This window comes from Centropristis striata, chromosome 9 (genome assembly GCF_030273125.1).
Source record: "Centropristis striata isolate RG_2023a ecotype Rhode Island chromosome 9, C.striata_1.0, whole genome shotgun sequence".
In the NCBI taxonomy this organism is placed as follows: Eukaryota; Metazoa; Chordata; class Actinopteri; order Perciformes; family Serranidae; genus Centropristis; species Centropristis striata.
Window position 1 is genome coordinate 18,500,344 of NC_081525.1, and position 22,407 is coordinate 18,522,750.

Genomic DNA, 22,407 nt, shown 5'->3' on the forward strand with positions numbered 1-22,407 from the left:
TTTAGAAAAATATTCAAAAATCAAGTGTAAAAATGTGCCATTTTAATAGATGAACTAGTCTATGTATCTTTTAGCAGAAGAATTCAAAAAGTTGACTTCCCAAGCAATACAGCGTACCATTGCTCACTTTAAAGGAATACTTAGAATGACCATTCGTATATCAATTACTCACTGTGTTACAAAGAAAACTTAAAAGTAAATCCTTGATCAGTTGAAGTAAGTGAAGGCAACACTTTATCAAAACATCTGTTTCAAACTGTATAATCCAAGTCTCATAAATCCAGTCCAATGCTTAGAATTTACCAAGCACGTGCATTTTTGCCAAAAACTCTTACTGTTTAAAATATAACACCACCACCATCTCAGGCTTGTGCAGGCATGCTGCATTCTCGAAAAAACTTGAATTCTTGAAGAAAAGTTTTCTTCAAGAATTCACAAGGAATTACTAAATGATATACAGTCATGGAAAAAAAATATTAGACCATCCTTGTTTTCTTCAATTTATTGTTCATTTTAATGCCTGGTATAACTAGAGGTGGTCTAATAATTTTTTCCATGGCTGTACAAATGGTAATTTTAGGGGTGAAATATTCCTTTAACTTCTACATGCTGGGCATCGTACGACCTGTTAGCCTATGGTTGCTAATGTTAGCAAACTTGAGATAGATATTGCTGTGTAGCTAATGTGACTAAACTGTTATACTGATTAGTTTAATGTTTTATTGCTCCTAAGTTACCATTCTTAAAATACTCAATGAAAAGTAAACATTCAGTGTTTATTTTTGTTACATGCTAACATGGCGTGTAGTAATGAAATATTACAAAGTCAGCAACTTAGTCAGTAATGTTCCCGAGACACATCTTTTGAAATGTTGCTAACAAAAAGTTTGCTCACTAAGATTACATAACCGCAATTAAAGTTTTGCTAATATCAGCTAACATTAGCTGCCAAAAGCTGCTGGTCATAAGCAGACAAAAATAATGCTGTAGAAGCAAAACTCTTAAGTGTATTAAAGTAAGCAATGGTGCAGTTTATAGCTTAGAAATTCAACTTTTAATTTGTTCTATTTTTCTCTACATACATGGTGTCACTTTAATTAACATAAAAACTACAACAAAATCATGCTAAGTTTTCAGTATTATAGTCCCTAAATCTTCCAAATTGCATAAAGCATAATTTCATGTATGGTGTGCAAATTTTCTAATAGACAACATCCTGTGTGAACACATTTGTATTTTATCATTAAGGCGATCAGTGTAGAGAGAAGCAACAGCAAATAAAGTCTTTGTGTTTTTCAAAAAAAAAAAAAGGAAAAAGACTCCTTACATTTCTGCTAACTTTCCTGTGCAAGATCAGTCCTAAGTAGGCTTCTTCCTTCAAAAGTTCCTCAACATATAACACTTGAATATTTCTCCAGCTGAGACAAAGAAATGCAGTCATAAGTATGCTAAGATGCACTGATTTATTACTGTACATCTATGAGAATGTCCATCAATAAGACACTGATTTTTATAGCAAGCAATGGTGCCAAGAGGTAATAACTTTTTAGTGGAGCATGGGCACCACTCGTGTCTTCAAATAATTCATCCTCTGTCTGTCTTTTCTTGTCACAAATCATTTTTGGGATCAAGTCATCATTTTAAATCCCTCTGAGTATCAAGTTGTGCTTACGCAACCCTGATTTAGACGTCAGCGTCTATAAACACAATACGCAGTGTGCTCTCTCATCTCAGAGCCATGACTGTGATGTTAACTGCTTGGCAAAAGAACATGACACCCAGGGTGACAGAGGGATTACTTGTTCTATATTTAGTGTTTATGTACATGAATATTGGCAGGACAACTCTGTACATGTGACACACACAGCGATACAGTGATAATAACACAGATCTTCAGCACAGAACACATTTACAAGATGGGCTCTAGAGCAAACACTGGCTGAGATACATAAGGGAATGTCTGAACTACGACAACTTCCTCATAAAACTGGAATTTCCTCGTAACAGTTATTATTGTCATCAATAAAAACAGACAATCAGAAAGAGAGACGAAAAGTATAAAATAATTTAAATTCCTCCTAAAACATGTAGTGAATATGCAGCAAGAGATCTATACAATGCGGGTAGCTACTGTATCTCCTCAGGTCGACGTGATTTGAAACTGAAGGAACGAACAAATATGACAGACAAAAGCAAAATGTCATGCAGCAACAAAGAAACACACAAGATGAAAGATAATCTTCTTTGAAGTTCTGCCTCCCCAGTGGCAACATCATGTCAAGACGACAAGCGTGGTAACAAAGCACCTCGCGCTATGGGCCACCCAGAGGTGCTGCAATGAAATGTAAACATAAATATACAGGTTGATATCTCTCTCTACAAACAGTTCAGTCACTGCCACAGGCCCATCCGCTGTGTGAGTAGTCAGTCTGTATACACTCCTTAGTAGAATATCACTTAGAGTTAAATAAACTTATTTAATATATATATTTATAATAGATTTATTCTTTGCAGAGTCATTTAGCAGTATTTCCTTGTTTTCACCAGTTTGCTCTGGTATTTCACTGAGTGACCACTGTGTCCCACCACATAAACGTCCAGCAGGTAGGTCTTGCCCGGCTCCAGACCTGTGATGGTCTCTGTGGTCACAGCTTTCTGCAGGTTCGGGCTGTGGAAGTACTTGCACAGGACCTTTTCTGACTTCCTGCGGGTCTCCGGCCCGGCGCACTGGTTTTGTTCCCGACGTCGCTGCTCCTCGCCATAATTGTCAGCCACCTCCTTGCGGTAAATGCAGTATTTGTTGCGGTCCTGTGTGCCCAGCCAGGCTACGGTGGCGGAGGAGCAGGTGCGCAGCTTGTCGAAGGCCTTGATGCGCGTATCCTCCGGAAGCGACGGGAAAGGCTGCTTGCTGCTGGGTCGTGTGGTGGCGAGCACCTTCAAAGTGGAGGCCCCTTTCCTGCTGCCCCGCAAACGGATCAGGTACTTGGCTTTTGGCTTTCCCCGCAGCTGGAACTGCCGTACCCCCTCCACGTTCTGGGAGAGCAGCAACTTGCCATCGCGCCTCACTTGCACCTGCACGGCGTCCAGACATGTGTGAACAAATAGAGTGACCCTCTGATGGGAAGACACAGGAGCAAAGCGCAGGAACTTGCTGCCCTTTCTCTTGATGAAAACATCTGATACTTTTCCGTCCTTCAGCTCCACCGTCTTCTGACGAGCTTCCTCTTTAGTGCGGGCGAATGTTCCCACGTACGCCGTGCTGGTGTTGGTTGCAGAGTTCACAGCAAACACGTCAAAGTAGTACTGTGTGTCTGGTTTCAGGTCTGACACAGTGAAAATGTTTTTATTGCCAATGCACACCTTCTGAATGTCTGATACTCTGGGCTTGGCTGTGTACGCCCGTGAGATCTTGTTACTCGTGAGGCCTCGGTCCTTGCCAAAACCATTGTCAGAGGGCACAAAGCCAAAGTGGGCAAAGTCAAATGGGCTGAAGTCTCTACCGGGCTTTGGAGCCAGCATGAAGGCATCATCAACGCTCATCTTAGCTTCAGCAGCACACATGCTCTTGAAATTGTGCTCCTTGTTGATCACTACACAATACTGGACAGGCTGACCCATCAGAAAGCCCGTTGGTGTTGGCTTCCAGGCAAGGGTGACGGTGGTGCGGCCCAGTGCAGTCACATCCACACGAGGGTCGTAGGGCAGCTCGGGGTAGGGCTGGTCTGACTCTGGAGTCGTGGTGGCGTACACCTTGAAGTTGCTGTCTTTCTCGGTGGACAGCAGCTCCAGCTGGTAGAGGCCAGAGGGCGTGCTGGTGGCCACATAGGCCTCCACATCGTTACCCTTGTAGGTGAAGAGCTCCGTCCCCTCGTCTACGGTCACCTGCTGCTTCTGCTGGTCCAGAGGTTCAGGCTCTCCTGGAAAACAAAAACAAATAGACACGACATGAGCGCTTGACCTTGTATCCAGTCTGTAGTTATGACCTTTCAAATATTTTTCTTCTGTTTCATTTTTTTGGCTTGGATGAAAGATAATTTCCACCCATGTTAAAAATGTTCGATATGTTGATGCTGTGAGGTCACGATGAAGCTCTGCAAGCCTCATGGACGATTAGCCCCTCGCATGGCAGCCATGTTTTCACTCCAAACATCCCCAAAGATCACAGGCCAGCATTCACTTGGCCTTTCCGGGGAAGCTGTGCTACAAAGAGGCGCCTTGTAGCTTCTACGTGAGAGAGACAGCCCAAGCATAATATTATGTTTGTCAACCAGAGAGTGTGCTCAGTGGTGTACTAAAAATTAATGCTCAAAGATCTACTCCCACTAGAGACATTTAGCAAAAAGAGCTGCAGAGACGGAAAGAAGTTCACTGGTTCAACTATTGCACCAACACATATTGTGGAGTCAGACTTCTACCAATGGTCCTGCATGTGTTGGGTCCAGAGTTAACATTATTATTCTACTTCAAGATGAATTATTTTCTCTTGAGGCGTAGTTACATGCCTTCAACCGGTCAATAAATCATTTTCTAATACTTGATCTGACAAAAGCTAAGACACGAAATGCAGGTGCTCATGTGTTAATATTCAAATATATGCTCACATCACACATCTAAACCACCGCTTTGGTCATCTGGCAAGATCTCCGGTGTTGAAAGGACGCCCTCCAGATGGAGAAAGTTTTAATGTGAGGGAGAAAAAAGGTAGAAAGATGGAAAGGAAAAGAGGAAGGAAGACAGACAGACAGAGGGCAGCAGGATTTACCTTAAGAAGACAGCTTAAGTAAAGGGATGTAATGGCTTTGATTCAGTAGGTTGACTAGAGTGGAGCCCTTCTCTGAAATTACAGACGTCAGCTTGGGCCGAGTCAGACATCATAAGTGGTCAGACGAGACACTACGACTGTGACTTAATTAAAACCCACCAAAACACAAAGCCTAACATCACTGCGTAGGTTAATTGCGTGTGGGGGATAGTGATATTTCCACATAACGTGTCATTAACCTCTTCCACTGCTGCCTGATGTCAATTATACCTGATCCCTCTCCACTGGCCTCTTCTGGCAGCTCCTGCAGAGTGAGTTTCCACTCCAGAGGAGCATCACAAGGTGTCACGGTCACAGACAGGGGTGTGTTGTCTTCTTCCACCACAAAGTAGTACCTGTGAAAATAACAGGGACTGGTATTGACATTTCTTCATTGCATTTTGACATGATCCAAAATGATGTGTGGGGTAAATACATGAGCAGACTGTTGGCGACTGTAGTACGCAGAGGTATTATTGTACCACTGACCTTGGTCTGTCTCGCTCTGAGCTGACAGACACTCAATTACATGAACACGACTCAGTCATTTATTATTTAGTTTTTGCATCTACATAATAGATCATGTTTCAGAGCAACATCTGATGTTTCCTATCTTTTTACAGTAAGTGGCCATCAGCAAGTTTAATGTATTCCTCGGTGGCTCAGTCAGCAGCGGAAGGTGGAATTGGCTCCTTTCTGCACTTATAACAACATGTAGACAGTTTCAATCACCAGGTTATGTAATTCATTCAGCTGTTGTTGTTTGAGTGTCTCTTACCTTTTAGGTGTGTCCCTGAACAGGTAGCCACTGATCTCAGCTCCATCTGGGATGACGGAGGAGTCGTGAAACAACGACTTGTCTCGGATCTGCATCTGGAAGAGCCCTTCATCTCTCGTGGGCAGTTTCTGGGCCAAAGCTCCCAGCCCCAAAAACACCAGCAGCCCCACACTCCAACCTTTACACTGCCTCATTCTGAAAGATACAGAAAAATCGCTTCAGTTAGGCTGATGTTTATAGGATGAATGGTAACCGGTCAATCCTAGAAACAGAAGGAAGAGATTGAATTTTTTGGGTGGACCGAGCTTATTTGTTTTCTTGCTGAGTGCTGGATGAGAAGATTGTATGCTAAATACAGTCATGAAAAATGAGTAGACCATACTTGGTTTTTTCAATTCCTTGTTCATTTTACTGCCTGGTACAACTAAAGCTTGTCTTTGGGCAAATATAATGATAACAACAAAAACCGCTCATAAGAGTTTAATTTACAAGCTGATATCTAGCCATTTTCCATGGTTTTCTTGATAATGATTTTGGTTATTATCAAGAAAACCATGGCAAATTGCTAGATATCAGCTCTTAAATTAAACCCTCGTGAGCTATTTTTGTTGTTATCATTATATTTTTCCAAAGAAATGTACCTTTAGTTGGACCAAGCATTAAAATGAACAAGAAATTGAAGAAAACAAGAGTAGTCTAATAATTTTTTCCATGACTGTATGAAGCAGCAGCCGGTTAGCTTAGCACAAAGACTGTCTCTCTCTAAATAAAATGAGCCACATATTAATTAATTAACACATTATATATATTGCTTACCATTTTCCCTTATTTATAGTTTTTGTGCTAAACTAAGCTGTCACCGCCACTGGTTGTAACTTAACATTTTATGAACAGAAAGTAAATATGAAGCTACAGCCAGCAGCAGACTAGCTTAACTTAGCTTAGCATAAAGTCTGGAAACAGGGGAAGAAGAAGCTAGACTGTTCTGTCAGAAGATCGAATATAGGGGGGAAACAATGCTCTCAGCCAAGAAAAAGACCAGCACACAACCCTTGCTAAAACACAACTTTTTATTTCTACATTTACTTTATGTATAAATGAAATAACTAAGATACAACATGTCAATTTGTAATTTTTAGAGTTGCTGGTTGGTGAGTTTCACCTTTGGACAGAGCCAGACTACCTGTTCAACTTAGCTGTTGATGCTAAGTAAAGATAAGCTTATATTAGTATGATCAGTGTTCTTTAAAGCAAAACTAAAACATAACTTAAAGAAAATAGGAGAAAAAAGGTAACCAGTTCTGACGTTAAATTAAGCTAAGCTAATAAATGACATTGGTATCAATATTTCCATATAACCCTCGACCAGAGAATGTACTTCCCAAAATGTCAAACTATTCCTTTACACTTAACTCATAGAAAAAAACTGGTAGGCGGATTTGTTAGCTTTGGACAAAGTCAAGCTGTTACCCCATTTCTAGTCTTTATGCTATGTTAAGATACGCTAATATTTAGCATACAGACAGGAGAGTGGTACCAGAGCAGTATTTCTTTTCTGCACATTCTCAATCTATATTCTTGGCTTATATCATTTGCCAGGGAAGCTTTAAACCTTTTTCTGTTCCTTTCCTTTCTCTCTGGCATTAGCTTAAACCCTTAAACTGTTTTTAGTGAGTTCTGTTTGGCAACACTGAGCGTTGGCAAGAGACACTACAGTGTCTTTAATAGGGGTTCTGCTTTAATTTGTTTCCACTACATATTTTATTTTATGTGAAAATGAGTTTTCTTGCCTTATTTTCCTTTTAGTTTTAACCCTAATTAACACTTAGCATTTGAACTGAGTGAAAGCGCAGGCACCATGTTTGAGTAAATCAATAAGTGAGAGACAAAAGTAAAGGGAGAGTGAATGAGCCACACATAAGAAGGGGCGGGGAGGGGATTAGATTTAAATACAGATGTGTGAAGGAAAGACATGGTTAGAAACTCCAGGAAACCACACTATTTCATAATGTTAAAATCCCCAAATCCATGTCGTTTGAGTTTTATTGATGCTAATATAAAAATGTTTAGTGGTGCAGTCCACAGATGGAGCTGTGGCTCGGGACGAGGTGCAGCTGACCGTGGCTGAGAGCCTCTCACGTATCCCCTGTCTATTGATTTTGCCCCATTGATTGCAGCTGATGGGAACGCCAAATCCCTGGTGATTTAATCAGTGTAATGATGGCAGATTAGCCAGATACTTTACTGCCATTTACTGCAAGCGAGATGGTGTCCTTTTAATGACCCCTCTCCCTCCCCCTTTCTCCGCTCGCCCTCCCTTGTCTGTCTCTTCCCCTTGATCACGGTTTCTTCATCAACAAATAATCTCTTTTCTCTTTCACACTTGTACACATACAGTGCAGCCATTACTCTTGGTTGTCTCTCCTCGCTCATTTCCTCCAGAAACAGAGGGAGATAAGTAAAACCAGAGGACTCAGGCCTCAACGCTACAAACATGGCTTCATTTCTGCATTATCGTCCTTTAAAAACACACAGAGGGAAAAAGGCCCTGACAGCTCCTGTCAGAGTCTCGGTCTGTGCCGTTGTCTGAGCCCGGCCTCCCAAACTTCAGAGAGCAAAAGGAAAGCCGCCTAAGTGGTACTTTGAGGTTTGACTCACACAGAGAGTGGAGATCCTTATCGCCTCAGCTTGTCTCATTCCACTTCAGAAAAAGCGTGTCACTCGGAACAAAGACATGTCTATTAATACTCAAGACAGCTCTGAGGTGGTATGTACAGAGCTGCTCAGAGCTGTCTTTCATTCCAACATCCCCAAACACCACACAGACACAGCGAGGGCCTCATCCCCTAACCCACCGTCCACCACACTGATGTCATTACACATAATGTCTGCAATCACTCATACAGTAAGGGTTTTATCACCGCTGTCATTAGTACATTTGATGTGTGCCTTCGATGTGCTCCTCACATGTGATACTACTGATTTAAACCCTATGACTGAACCTTTTAGTTCTCCCACATGTGTAATATATATTGGCTTTATGGGCCGATATTCACAGACCTATAGGTATCAGCATATGTTTTCTGGTATACGGCAATATGAAAAAAAAAATTTTTTACAGAACATATAATGCAGAGATTAGAGATGGTGTCATATAGGTATTTATTGTATTTTTTATTTCCTATTTAACTGGTCAGCGATTGATACTGAACATACACAAAATGTGTTTTTTGAATTATTTTATTATTATTATTATTTATTTATTTATTTTAATGGTGAGCAATTGACTGATACTGAACATATACAAATGTTTGTTTGTTTTTTATTATTATTATTATTATTATTTGTTTATTTAAATGGTGAGCAATTGACTGATACTGAACATACACAAATGTTGTTGTTTTTTTTATTATTTTTAATTATTTTTTTATTTTTTTATTTATTTTAAAGGTGATCAATTGACTGACACTGAACATCCACTATTCATTTAGCAATTTATTTTATTTCGATTTATTGTATAGTTAAATGGTTAGCAGCTGACTGATACAAAACTGATGTTTATTTTGCTAAGTTATTTATTTATTCATTCATTTATTCTTTATTTTCTCAGCTTGCATTCGTAGACCTGTTCGACAATGACTTTCAGCTTAAACATCGGTCTCAAGGATCCTACATCGGTCGGGCTCTAGCGTGCATCCACAATATATTCTGCAGAGAGATGACATCTGAATATTAGAGCAGTGGTGTTGGGTCGCTGCGGTTGCATGGACCTGGCAGAGTCAACATGGTCACACAGCCTTGCACTGGGTCTGCTTTTACATGCGGGCCTGCACCATTCTCATGCCACAGAGTTCCCTTACCAAAATAACACATCAAAAAAGCTGCATCTGGAACAAATAAAGTCTAATGTTTAATTAGAATGGGGAAGAATGTATGATCGCAATTTGAGGAACGGATAATTTTAAGGCGAGGTCACCCACAATCGTGTCAACTTTGTTTTGCTGTTGCTTTTTATCTGTTTATTTATACATTTATAGTTTTTTGTTTCACTTTTAGTGGAATTTGCGAAGCATTGTGGCTGGAAAAACATGCAGCGTATTCTAATTGGCAAGCTGTGGAATCTGTTTAATGGGATTAAAGGACAAATGCTGCTTGCAATGGTTGCACCAAGAGAGGAAACAGTGATGATCTTCTTTCCCATGGCTGCTTTTGACACATCTACAGTTTCACCCCCTCTCCATTTCTGTGTGATCTGAAGAATGGAATCCCTTCATTTGGCTTGTATAACAGCTTTGACCCTGCTCTAATTTGGGGTCATTACAAGCAAATCGTGTACAAAGCCAAAACAAAATGTTCACACTTGGTCTTTACCTCTCCCAGATGGACGCAAAATTGTCAGGAACATCAATCAAGAGAAAATCTTTCACAATCTACTCATGATTAAAGCACAAAAAAGTTACATGCAGCATTTTAGCCACCTGATCATCTATGTGTGCAGAGCAGAAACACACTGATTATCAGCACACTATTTCCATGTATGGAGGTGCAGCAGGACACATGCATGAACCCCAGCACCGTCATACGTGTGTGCGTACGTGCACCCGACTGCCCCTGACCTCCCCTTTCTCCCCACACTTTATTTAACCGATCTCCCTCTCTCCTTCCCTCCAGCTCCTTGTCAAGACGGATAAGCCTCCTGCCTGCTGCCACATGGAGCTCATTAACAGAACGGGAGGGAATAAAAGACAGTTTAATTTCAACACAAATAAAGAGACATTTCGGATTCCACCCAACAAGACGCCTGGCAGGGCTCGCAGGACCTGAAGCCTCTGTGTGTTTTCGTTAAGGAAGTCTGAAGGCAGATTTATGGTGGGGTCCTCGGTAGCGAGCTCCATCACTGCTGTCACTTCAGGGCCAATGTGGGGATTGAAGTGAGCAGAGTATATGAAGGGCTCAGAGCCAAGGATGGAACCACACAGGACCTGGACCTGTTCTATAGGCAGGCCAAACCAAAGCAGGTCTGGTGCTTTTGGACAGCTAAACAGCTCATTAATGAATTGGTAGAGACTGTGGTAAGGGCTCCGATCCAAGAATGGAGATTTTTATCTTGTGTGTGTGTGTGTGTCCATATGTGTGTCCAAAACCATCGCATTCCTCCGCTCCACTCTGTGTATAAGTCTAAATCATCACTACAGGACCCCGCCATCCACAACATCACTCACAGTTTGAGTTTCTGAACTCTCCACATCATCAGAACCACGAAAGCTGGCACAATAGCATGATGGAAAGGAGAGCCCAGTTTCCTTTCCTTCTCGCCCTCTCTTCCCCTCCCCTCCTGCTTCTTTATAGTCCATCTCTGGAGCTTGCATTTAGCACCGCATCCTGGAATGTCTCTATGAGGAGGGTCAGGTCGAAGGGCCGCTTTCTGCCTTAAAAAAAAAATCCCCATTCAGATAGAATTGAGGGGTGGGGGAGTGGTGACTGATGTGCTGGCATTGTGGCTGCAAGGGTGATTAAAGATTACAAGAGAAAGTGCCCCATGGGAAAGTCATCCACCCACTGCCCATCATCCATCCAGAGCAGGGCATACACACACACACACACACACACACATGGGCCTGGCTGCGTCGTGGGAAATGAGTCAATCATGCAATGGCTCGTCTAGGAGGGGGCCAGTGCCTCTGTAATATTAATCCTGGACCCTCTCTGGCACCCCCTAAATCTTTAAGAGGATGTTTTAAGTCTTTAGTGAATATATTGGCATTGTCTAAATCTAGACAATCCAAGGAATCCATTTGTTCCAACCCTTTCATGCTAGCTTGTCAAGAAGGGGCAATTTTATGCTCAAAATTTAGGCACATTTTTGGTGGGGGACAAACTGATATGGCCATTTCCAAAGAGGTCCCTTGACCTTTGACCTCAGGATATCTGGATGAAAATTGATTACCGTGAGTACCTACGTGTCTCCCCTTTACAGACATTCCCACTTTATGCCAATCACATTCAGTTTGATGCAAAAACTAAACAGGCTCAATATCACTCCAACTATCACTGAGGCAAAAACTGACATTTTTAATCAGTCCCTAGATCTCCGACCTTATGATATGGGAAGGAAAAAGGATTGCCATCCAAGGTTCTCCCATTTACCGACATGCCCTGGATTATGCTAATCTAATGCCGTTTGGGGCAAAAACATGCGGTTTTTCGCATGCAGTTGAGATGTATTATTTTCCCCTATCTAGGGCTTGGGCTGGGGATTTTGTTGTGGCTTGGAATTTTGCTGTGGTGTTCCTTAATGTGGTGTTTTCGCTGGATTTTTGACCATTTTTAACAATTCTCAAGGGATCAAAAACAGTTACATTTTGCACCAAATCGGTGTCACAAACCATGTAAAGTCAAAAATTGCTGCAGCAACCCACAAGACATAATAGAGCAGGGGAATGGCCTTCATTTACCCCATCTTAATGTTTTAAACACTACTACTACTACTACTACTATACTCATTTTTAAAATTTGAAAAACAGAGCTGGTTGGTGGATGTGTGGGGGGTATATTTGGTACCCCTAAAGAGCCTGCCCTCCACCCCCCATTTGAAATGGTCTAGAAACGCCACTGCAATCATGATCCCTAATGTTGTGCTTGGAGAAGCACAGAGAGCCTGTTCAGCAGCGAAGTGTGAGCCGCCCTGCCTCTGCTTGTGTCCATCTGAGGGAGCATAATGAGGGGCTTTGCGAAGTGAATGTGCCGGGGGACTGGGAGCTGGGTTGTGGGTGGATATGATGCATAATTTAACAAGGAAATAATAAATAAAAAAAGTCCTTAATCTTCCAGGACCGGTGACTCTGGACGTGTGACAGACAGCAGCGGAGGAGACTGTATATATACACACCGCAGCCTGTCACTTCTCTGTGGACGCGAACGGCTATAGCAGCAACACTGGCGGAATTCTTTCAGCCAGAGAGTTTTCATATGCAAATCACGGTTTAGTTACGGTATGCGACGCAGACCTTCCCATTTTAAGACTTTTTTTGTTCATGATTCATTCTCCTGAGAAAGTAGAAGGGAGGCAGTGTGGCTTCACCCTGCTACTAAATACAGTTATTCAAATCCCCACTCCGGGTATGTCTCTCATTAGACTGAGAGGAAAAGCTCTCACATGGACCGGATGAGGAAAAACAACTCCCAACATAAGCTAAACTGTCATTAATCTGCCTGCAATTATAAAACAACTTAAATGTATTACAGTTTAGAGTACAGCCTATGAAAAACGAGACGCTCCACTTACACCCGTGTGGCTCTTACAGGTGCGTAAAAGCACCCAAAAGGTGCCAAAATGAAACATATCCAGATTGCATTGTGCAGTGTTTTTGCACTTTGCAGAGAGAATGCCGCACATAGCGCACAGGCCGTTAGAAATACTGCGCTTATTGATAAATTGGGTGCCGTGTCACCCTTGGGAGCATGGGAACCATCGGAAGGCACAAAAGCAAAGAGGATTTTCTAAAGTTCATCACTTTGACGGTCCGTGCGCTAGTTGTGATATCGGCTGCAGCCCAAAACCAAAAAATAAGATTAAAAAGAAAAGCATGCGAGTTGAGGCTTGATTGAAATGTGTTTGAAACTTTTAACTTCCCGGAGTTGTAAACCGCAAAACCCTCTTCCTCTCTTCTCTTTCTCTCTCTGTCTGGCAGCCGTTTCAAAGGCACCACTTTACTCGGGGAGTCCGGCTCTGCATTTATATGGAGCTGTTCATGCACATTTGAAAAGTTAAAGAAAAAGAAGAGGAAGTTTTTTTCTCTGATCTTATAATTCCATAAAAGCTTTGGATCGTGCGCAAAGACGCAAAATCATGCGTAAAAAAACACAATCTTACCTTTTAGAATATGAAATGGCGAAGTTATCTGACGGCTGGCTCTTCTTCTCTCAAACTCTGATATCACCAAAAAAATGTTTTAAGTGCTTTACAACTAAAGCGATTGAAAAGAAAAATGAAAACACAAGTTGTCCTCTACAGTGTCCAGTAGTTCCCTTCAGTTTTCACTTCTATTGTTGGTGCCTATCAATCGGATTAGGCGACTGTTCTGGTGCGTGTTTGCAGTTTTCTTGCGGATTTAACTGGTCTCTAGTGGGCAGGAGTGTGTGTATGAGTGTGAGTGTGTGTGTGTGTGTGAGTGTGTGTGAGTGTGTGTATGTGTGTGTGTGAGTGGGTATCCTGAGTGCTGGCAGTGCGTCCCTCCCCTGCCGCGCTGCTGCTATTGAAACCTCCACTGGATTGGAGGCAAAACTGGTGCGAACTTCTTCCTCCTGCGCTCTCTGTAGGAAGACTCCAAGACACAGAACCAGCCCACTCAGAGGAAAAAAATACAAACAGGGACCAGACAGATCCTCTCCTCTCTCTGGCCCTCAGACTCCAACCACTGACTGCACGATCTGGCAGACAGCACCTGAATTAGTTTAAAAGTTTTTTTAAAAAAGTAAAAAAAAACTTTACTTTAAAACACATTGGGAGCAGGCTGAGCTTAGTGTTGCTGATAAAAACAGACAGTCAGATGTCACCAGCGCATAAATCTAAAGACAGCGGGGTTTCCCCTTTTTTTTGCTTTTTTTAATTTCCTCGCTGTTTACTCTGATGCTCCCTGGGAAATTATTACTTTTGCGCTTTGCAGAAGTCACGCAACCCTCGGGGCTACAGCGTGCAGGCATGTTTTATCATAGACCCTGATACCTGGGCGTGCACTACATCACCATAACACACTTCCTCTGCAGTTACTTTGATAATGGCGACACAATGTTTTAAAATGACACATAGGCCTTCACTACTGCTGACCGACTGTGGAAATTCCCAGTGAGACATCAGTGCTGTTGTCTTGAAGCCCAGGGAAGCAAATATTTATCCAAGATAACAGCCAGTGACTGTCTCGGAAATGGATTGCCCCAAATTTATGGCTTGATGGGGGTCCCGGCAATCTAGATGTAGAGGATGCTGCCGTTTCCTTCCCACGAGGAGCGTCTTTCATGTCATTTAGCTGCAGGTTTTTACGCATGAGTGGCTGCAGGTTCCTGCAGGACCCGGATGGATGGGTGACAAGTGCAGACTCACCATTTACCTTTTATGATGTATTTGCATGGACATATGAAAAGCTAGAGGTAGTGAATATTAGTTTCATGTGATACCATGCTTAGAAAATGTTTTTAGAGAGAAAAGACAAATAAAACAAAATAAGCTTTATATTTCAGGGGTTTTCTTCAGTTTTCCTCGGGATAATAGGAGCTGAAAATATTTCTATAAGGTTACAAGCCTTAGATTGACCATTCACTATCAGTAATAGCAGATTTGTTGGACAGCAGGCTGCTGGGAGAGAGGGAGGCTGGACAAAGTGTTGGTGCAACAGCGTCATCTAGTGTCTGGTGCAACAAGGCCACACAGAACACAGTGTGTAGTGTTCACTGGAAAGAAAGATTTTTTTATTTTATTTCTGCATACAGGTTTAACTCAGAAAGGTGACCAATTGAGGCTTAAATGAGTGCATAAAATAGAAGAGTTTCAAGGAGATCAAAATTTGAAATACAACATTTTCTTTTCAGTTTATAACGCAGCCTGCAGGCCGTTTATTTTCTATGTTTTAGAGAGTGGGACGAGTGATGTATTTGCACATGTAACCTACACACAGGTGCGTGCATGTGTGTGTGTGTGTGTGTGTGTGTGTGTGTGTGTGTGTGTGTGTTGGGGTTATTGATGCCTGGGCTCATGATTAGTGCCGCTGTGACTTTCACATCCTTGGGATTAAAATAGATGCCAAATTGAATCTGCTATTAGCCACACCACCAAGCTGTGAAAACGAATCCACTCTGGGGACATGTACACTCACAATAACCCCCAGACACACACACACACATACATGCACGCACATACACATGCACATGCACTGACCCAGCTACATGCCAGAATCTTGAAAATGTATCCACACCAGGGACAGTTTAGTACAGATGGAGGGAGGAGGGGAATAAGGAGGTGGAAAGCGCTCCTGTAATGTTAATCCCTGTGCACTACTTCAGCTTCTCTGCAGAGACAAGAAAAATGTCATTTTAACAGATTTACTGGGAAAAAATTCACACAAAATGCACATTTTTGACCTCTATTTTCTTGAGAGTGTCAACTGAGCCGGCTCTATACTAACAACGCCCTGTTTCACACTTACACAGTTACATCCTGCACGGTCACATCTGGTGCTTTCTACTGAGCAGATCCTCTGGAGCATTGCTATAGTTAGCTGCCTTGCTCAATGGCATTTAGATTGTAATCCAAATCAAATGTAATATCAAGCAATACTTTTATTTTGGGAGAATTTTTAGGTATTATAATGAAGTTCAACCTTTAACATAAAATGTAATTTGCTGAATCTTACTTCCTGAGTCACCTCGATACTGTGTTCTCTGGACTATCCAGATTTACCAGGACACTTATTCTGGGAAGAGATAATAAAGCGTAACAAACATATACTGAAGTAATTAGAGGTGTGAATCAGCAGAGGCCCCACGATACAATTTTATCCCGATACTTGAGTCACGATACAATATTATAGCGTTTTTAAGCATTGTCCGATATGGTGAGAATTGCAATACAATATATTGCGATTTAACTGTTTAACTGCATTTTGTGTCCACAAAATTAAATTTATTTGTTTTGTGTGTTTTGTGAATTGTTTTGTCAAATAAAAGAAAATTCTCAGTCTATTCATCTCACTTCAGTCTTTTTATTTCTCCACAATGAGAGTCAAACCCACAGACTGACCAACAAAGTATTCAGTCAAAATGAATTGATATCAAACATGTATGGACGACAACAACTGCAGCATTTTATCAACTTTAAGCTTCACTGCTCTGAATTTTTTTGAATGAAACATAAAAAAAGGCTAACTTTGCAGCGTTATTTCGACAACTTCCTGACATGATATCCTGACACGGTACCTATAGATTCCTTAGAACTTCTAGTTTCATATGATACCAGTATCTCCAGTATGTTCCTAAAAGTGACCCTGTTACGGCCTCTGCAAAAAGAAAAAGATGAAAATAATGACGGTCTGTCCGGAACGCAAATCGGAATCGATGCTTGGCGGCCATGAAACGATATAATATCACCACACAAAATATCGCAACACTATGCTGTATCAATTTTTTTCCCCACCTCTAGAAGTAATGCTGTACTTGTATTTTGTCATTCAGCTGCACTGACAGAGACTGCTGACCAATCAGACACACTTTTTTTGGATGATTACAGGCATATTCAGACAGTATAACTTATTTATTTATATACATAAAAGCATTTAAATGTGATAATTTGTCCCCTTTAAGCATGAATCTATCACATTCATCAAAGCAATAGTGAGTCGATCATTTTTTAATTCATCCTGCATTCATTAAAGCATTAAATCCTCATGAGTCATGCCTTAGTTAAGTTTCACTATACAATGCATTCATTATTAGAAAGAGTTGCTAAGAGCATGACAAATCATATGTTATTCACCGTTATTTAACATGGATTGCTGCAGAAATGAAGCAGCTTAGACACGACAAAAAGCAAAAGTATACTCTTATACCCCAGATAAGAGCTAAATATTTATATTCTATTTCTATTTCTATTTCTATTTCTATTTCTATATTTTCTCAGCTCTATTGGTGCATAGGGAAATGTTTTTAGTAACTTAGGTGAACCAACCTTTTATCTTTGTGTGCTTATGGGGATTTAACCAAATACAGCAATGATTAATGGTTATTATCAGTGTGAAATGTGCAGATTGTGGGTCTGACTTGTTTGCTTTTTGGATATCAAGTCACCCATTTCACAGACCTTGTTTTCCATCCTGATTGTTGCATGTAAAATCAGCTCTAATCATAACGCCAGCAGCTGTATTTCCAGCTATGAATGTCACATTAATGATTTGTTGTAAAAAAAAAAAAAAAAAAAAGAAAGAAAAAAAAAAGGGAAAGGACTTGTGAGAGCATTTGTAATATTTTGTGTCTTTGTGACTGAGAGTCATTATGCTCTCTGTGGCCTTGTGTGTTTGCTTTGGGGGATAACTCTGTCACTGACTGTGGCCTCACCTAACTGATCTCCTTACACTTCCCCCCCAGCAGCTCAGGTAATCCATTAATGCAGGGAGGATGGAAAGTAATATGTTACAGGACCGAAATGCATTCATATGACGCTGAGCGGAGCCTGGGAGGTGTAATCTGCATTGCTCACCTCACATCCATTTTTATTTGAGAGGCTTTCCATTGCAGCTGCAGGAGTGAAGGATAAGGTCTGCCTTTTAGCGGACTAATACTGAGTTCATCATTAACTCAGCAGAGCTAAGAGCAGGCAAACATCCACTCTGTAAACATTTCTCCCCGTCATTTTTGTCTCTTCTTAGAGAGGGGGAAGGGAGGAGAAACAATGGTGAATTCTGACCTATAAAGATGTTGCCATGTTCTCTAATAGATATCAGGGTTTCCCATTAATTACCCAGAGTCTGACGGCCCACCAGAGTCTCGTGTGCCACGCTAAAGTCACATTTCAAGCTACGGAAAGTATATTTACATGATTCATAATATAAAGTTATTTTGCGTTGTGTTGCCGTTGCTCAGCAGAGTGTCAGTCAAAACACCGCCCGCACCTCCCAGTCATACCAGGCGGCAACCTCCGGCTCTGAGCTTCTGATTCTATAATACAGTATCTCCCAACTGTGAAAAATGTTGTGTGAGGTGTTTGCTCTCATTTAGCTCTCAAAGTGCACAAGATTGATGCATTTTTACTTATAAATGAAAAAAATCCTCTTGGAAACACTGGATATAGTTAAAATGTACACACTGGGTGACAGTGAAGGCATCATCCCACAGTGTGATAGAGTGGGAGGAGAGACAGAAGGTTACAGTTCAAGGGAAGGAATGAGGGAGGGAAGGATGGTGACGGGAAACCGGGCTGTGTTGAGGACATCCTGTGCTGAGTTTTCGTGTACCCACCTGGCCTTCAGCAGATACTTCTGTTAGCTCATACAAAATGAAGCTGTGAGTGGAGATAAGGCCGGCCCTGGAGGGTTTGTTTCATGAAACCATTTCCAAGATTTTTCCTGCTTTGTTGTGTGGTAGAGAGATCCATTATGTCACAGAGATAAACACGGATAAACATAAGGGGCATTTGGGTGATATGAGTGCTTCAGCATTTCTAAAATTAGGCCATCTTTTAACTCACTCATTCACTCATCCTGTCTTTTTCTTCAAAAGCTCTTTTGGCTCTTGATAGAGAGAACTAAAAGCCACAATTGAAACCAGATGAAAGAGGACACGAGTGAAGAGCGCATGTCGTGTCAGCGTCTAACTTCCTCTCATTATCCAATAAGAGAGCAGCAGTGTCAGCGTCCCAACTTCATCCTATTATCCAGGGAGGGAGCAAGCATGTCAGTGGTGCCCGAAATACTCAGGGGACGGGGGGAGACATAAACAAAGAGCAAAGTTTAGATTCACAATCACACACACAGAGGCAGATTCAAACAGGAGTCCGTCCCGGGCCTTTTTAGTGAAACTCTAGAGCGCAGCAGCTCCAGGCATGGTATGCCAATTGTAAACACAGCCGTGAGGAGGCAGACACAAAGGGAGGAGGATCACTCTGCTTTCTGTCTATAGACAAGAGGAGGACAAACTATAGCAGCATTACATCATCTGTAACACATTACACAGCTCACACTCACGTGTGTTATCAAAACAGAAATTCAAAGTGATAATCTTTAAGATTTTCATGAACTCAGACCTCACAACTGACCCAATGACTTTTCTACAGTCATGGAAAAAAATATTAGACCACCCTTTTTCTTCAATTTCTTGTTCATTTTAGTGCCTGGTACAACATTTGTTTATTTGTTCTAGCTATCTTCTGTTAAAATAATTGATTATTTTCTATATTTGTAAATGATTTTATGCTTGATTTCTGCTTCTCTGTTGTTTGACTTCCTGTGTCTGTCCCTGTGAGTGACGCAGGTCACTATCAAAGGTTAAACCTTGAGTGTAATAAATATCTCTGTGCATTTATATTAAGTCAGACAATATGATTTGATACAATGATTATGTTTGTGTGTTAATTTTGGTTTAGAAACTTTGACTACATATATTTCATTGTCTGTTTCATATTTTTTAGACTTTTAGAATCTATGTGACACAGTGAAAAACCTTTGACTCTGTAGACATACTATCTTTGTGAGACACAATAACAAGACAGAATGTTTTTTGTTGAATGTTCTGGAGAAGTCAGGATGGCCTTGTCCGGGGCAGCAAGATCGTATGCCCAGCTGGCATTGACGTGCCGTTGTATTAATTAAAACTGGCGAATCAGCGATCAAGAGGGCGGGACTTCCTGGAGGAAATCGACCAGCATGTTTTGTAAACAATTGTAAGGTTATTTTAATGGGTTCCAGGGAGAGAGTCGTGGTTCAGACTTCACAAACTGAAACACGTCTGTTTGTATTCAGGGACATGAGTTTTGAGCCCGGAGATTCTCTGTAAAGTGCACATTTTTTGACGTATATTGTAATAAAACTATGTTAAACTGAGAACTCGGACGTCTCCAGCTCTTCATTTCCCCATCAACGAACTGCGCAGAAAAATGGTGAGGTTTTTTCTGTTGGTGACAGATTATCAATTTTCAAGGTTTCCTCATGCAATTTTTCTAACACTTCCATGGTTTTCTTGACAATGATGTTGGGTTTTTTCAAGAAAACCATGGGAAATGACTAGATATCAGCTCTAAAATTAAACTCATATGAGCTATTTTTGTTGTTATCGTTATATTTGTCCAAACAAATGTACCTTTAGTTGTACCAAGCATTAAAATGAACAAGAAATTAGAGAGGGGTGGGGGTGGGGTGTGTGTGTGTGTGTGTGGGGGGGGGGGGGGGGGGGGGGGTTACTGCAGTATACGGAATAAGTGAGTCTGTAAATAAAATAAAGAAAAATATATATAGTGTTTTTTTAATGTTAGTGGCGGACTCCACCACTTATGATGATTTGTTTCTTGATTTGTTTTGCCAGAACACACAGGCCGATGAGGTGAGTTTGTTTGGCTGCACTGTAAACCATTGGCGTAGCCATGGGTGTGCCAGGGTGTGCCGGTGCCACCCAGAGGCAGCTGGCACACCCAAAAATTGCCGTCAGATGATGCATTGCAAAAGATGTTTTTCCCAACATGAACTGTTTACTGCGTATGCTGTTGTCACTGCCTGTCACAACTTGCTCTTGCTATGTGCCTGATAGTCTTCCAGGAGTCTTTTCCAAATCTTTTCAAAGTCTTCTGGTGTATAGGTAGCATTATCGATTTATTTGAGAGCACGTCACAAGTGAATGTTTAGACCTGCTGTGAACTAACTGTTGACTATTACTGAAGAGAATGTGTGGATATGTTGTTGTTGTGTTAATAATGTTGTATTCCAGAAACACATTCTTTTGAATGTTGGTGGAGGTGTAATAAATTTGGCACACCAAGTATTGCTGGTGCACACCCAATGTCTTTTTTCTGGCTACGCCAGTGCTGTAAACAGACACATTTCTGACAAAAGAAGTAGCTCCAGGAGCATTAGTACTAAATGAATAATTAGTATTAAAAAAACACACTTTACTTTGACAGTCATGTCTAATTGCTGCACAGAAGGGTTAAGAATAAAGAGGCCTGGTGGTTTTATCATGTAACTCTATCTCAGAGATTTGTCCTATTAAGAGACAATGAGGTGTGCTGCAGGATGTAACAGCTGCAGCCATGAAGCGTGCACACCTCATACTGTACATGACAGTGTGACAAATGGCTCCAACACGTTCTCATCCACCTTGGTCAGTTAGGAATAAGTTTATGCTTTGGCAGATGCAGCACAGCTATGTCTTAATTCACAAGCTGGGCAAAAAGAAAAGGGAACGTTTGATGCTTTGTTCTCTCAGATTTGAAAAAAAATGTAGGAATGAAAAAAAATTATTTCAGTTTGTTTCCTGGCAATTAGCATTGAAAAAAATGTTTTATATTAATATTAAGTTAAATAATAAAATAATGTCACATTTAAACTCTTCCATTCATCAAGGATCAGCCTGATCAATGACACCCGCATTCACACACTTACTGAATTTATCGAGAAAAATGTTATGATGGATAAACGTGCCTACCTGTCTGTATCAGTCCCGCATGAGCCGATCTAAATACTAACAACCTGTGCGAGGCCATCAGAGGTCCAAACTGTTAAAGTTATTTGAATCACAAAAAGCGAATCTGTGACGAATTACTTCCTGTCGCTAAACACATGCAGCTTTCAAAATAGGAACAGAGTGTGTTAACAGAATCCACCAAAGAATTTTCAAGAAGACTGTCCTTATTTAGACAGTCTTCTTGAAAGTTCTTTGGTGGATTCTGTTAACACACTCTGTTCCTATTTTGAAAGCCTTAAATACATTTTGAATGCCTTAAATAAAACATAAAAGAACCCTTATTCGCCATTAAAATCAATTCTTAAAATATTCAATCATTAAGATCAGTGTATATGATGAAATAGTGGCATCAGAATGTGTGAGCTGTCACCAAATTTGGGCTTTTATGGAAAAACAATTTATGCCCCCAGACCCCACATTTAAACTCTTCCATTCATCAAGGATCGGCCTGATCAATGATACAATATAACATATTTTCCAGTTAATTTTGATGAACTGAAAACACTGAAAGGGTCAAAGTATCCTGACTGACAGGTCCCCATAGTAGCAACTTGTCAATCAATAGGTAGCCATGTCCTAAAACATACCCTGCTCTATTGTCTATTTTACTCTA

At 41.1% G+C, this 22,407-nt stretch overlaps 1 protein-coding gene across 1 annotated transcript; it reads right to left on the reverse strand.

The window, feature by feature from the left end:
• Positions 1-1,784: 1,784 nt before the first annotated feature.
• ndnf (neuron-derived neurotrophic factor) lies at positions 1,785-13,886 on the reverse strand. The gene is made up of 4 exons (XM_059341806.1): positions 13,453-13,886; positions 5,580-5,774; positions 5,033-5,157; positions 1,785-3,917 (listed from the first exon to the last, which is right to left on the reverse strand). Exons 2-4 carry the CDS (start codon positions 5,771-5,773, stop codon positions 2,521-2,523), a joined length of 1,716 nt encoding a protein of 571 aa, XP_059197789.1. The 5' UTR covers position 5,774; positions 13,453-13,886; the 3' UTR covers positions 1,785-2,520.
• Between the last annotated feature and the right edge of the window lie 8,521 nt (positions 13,887-22,407).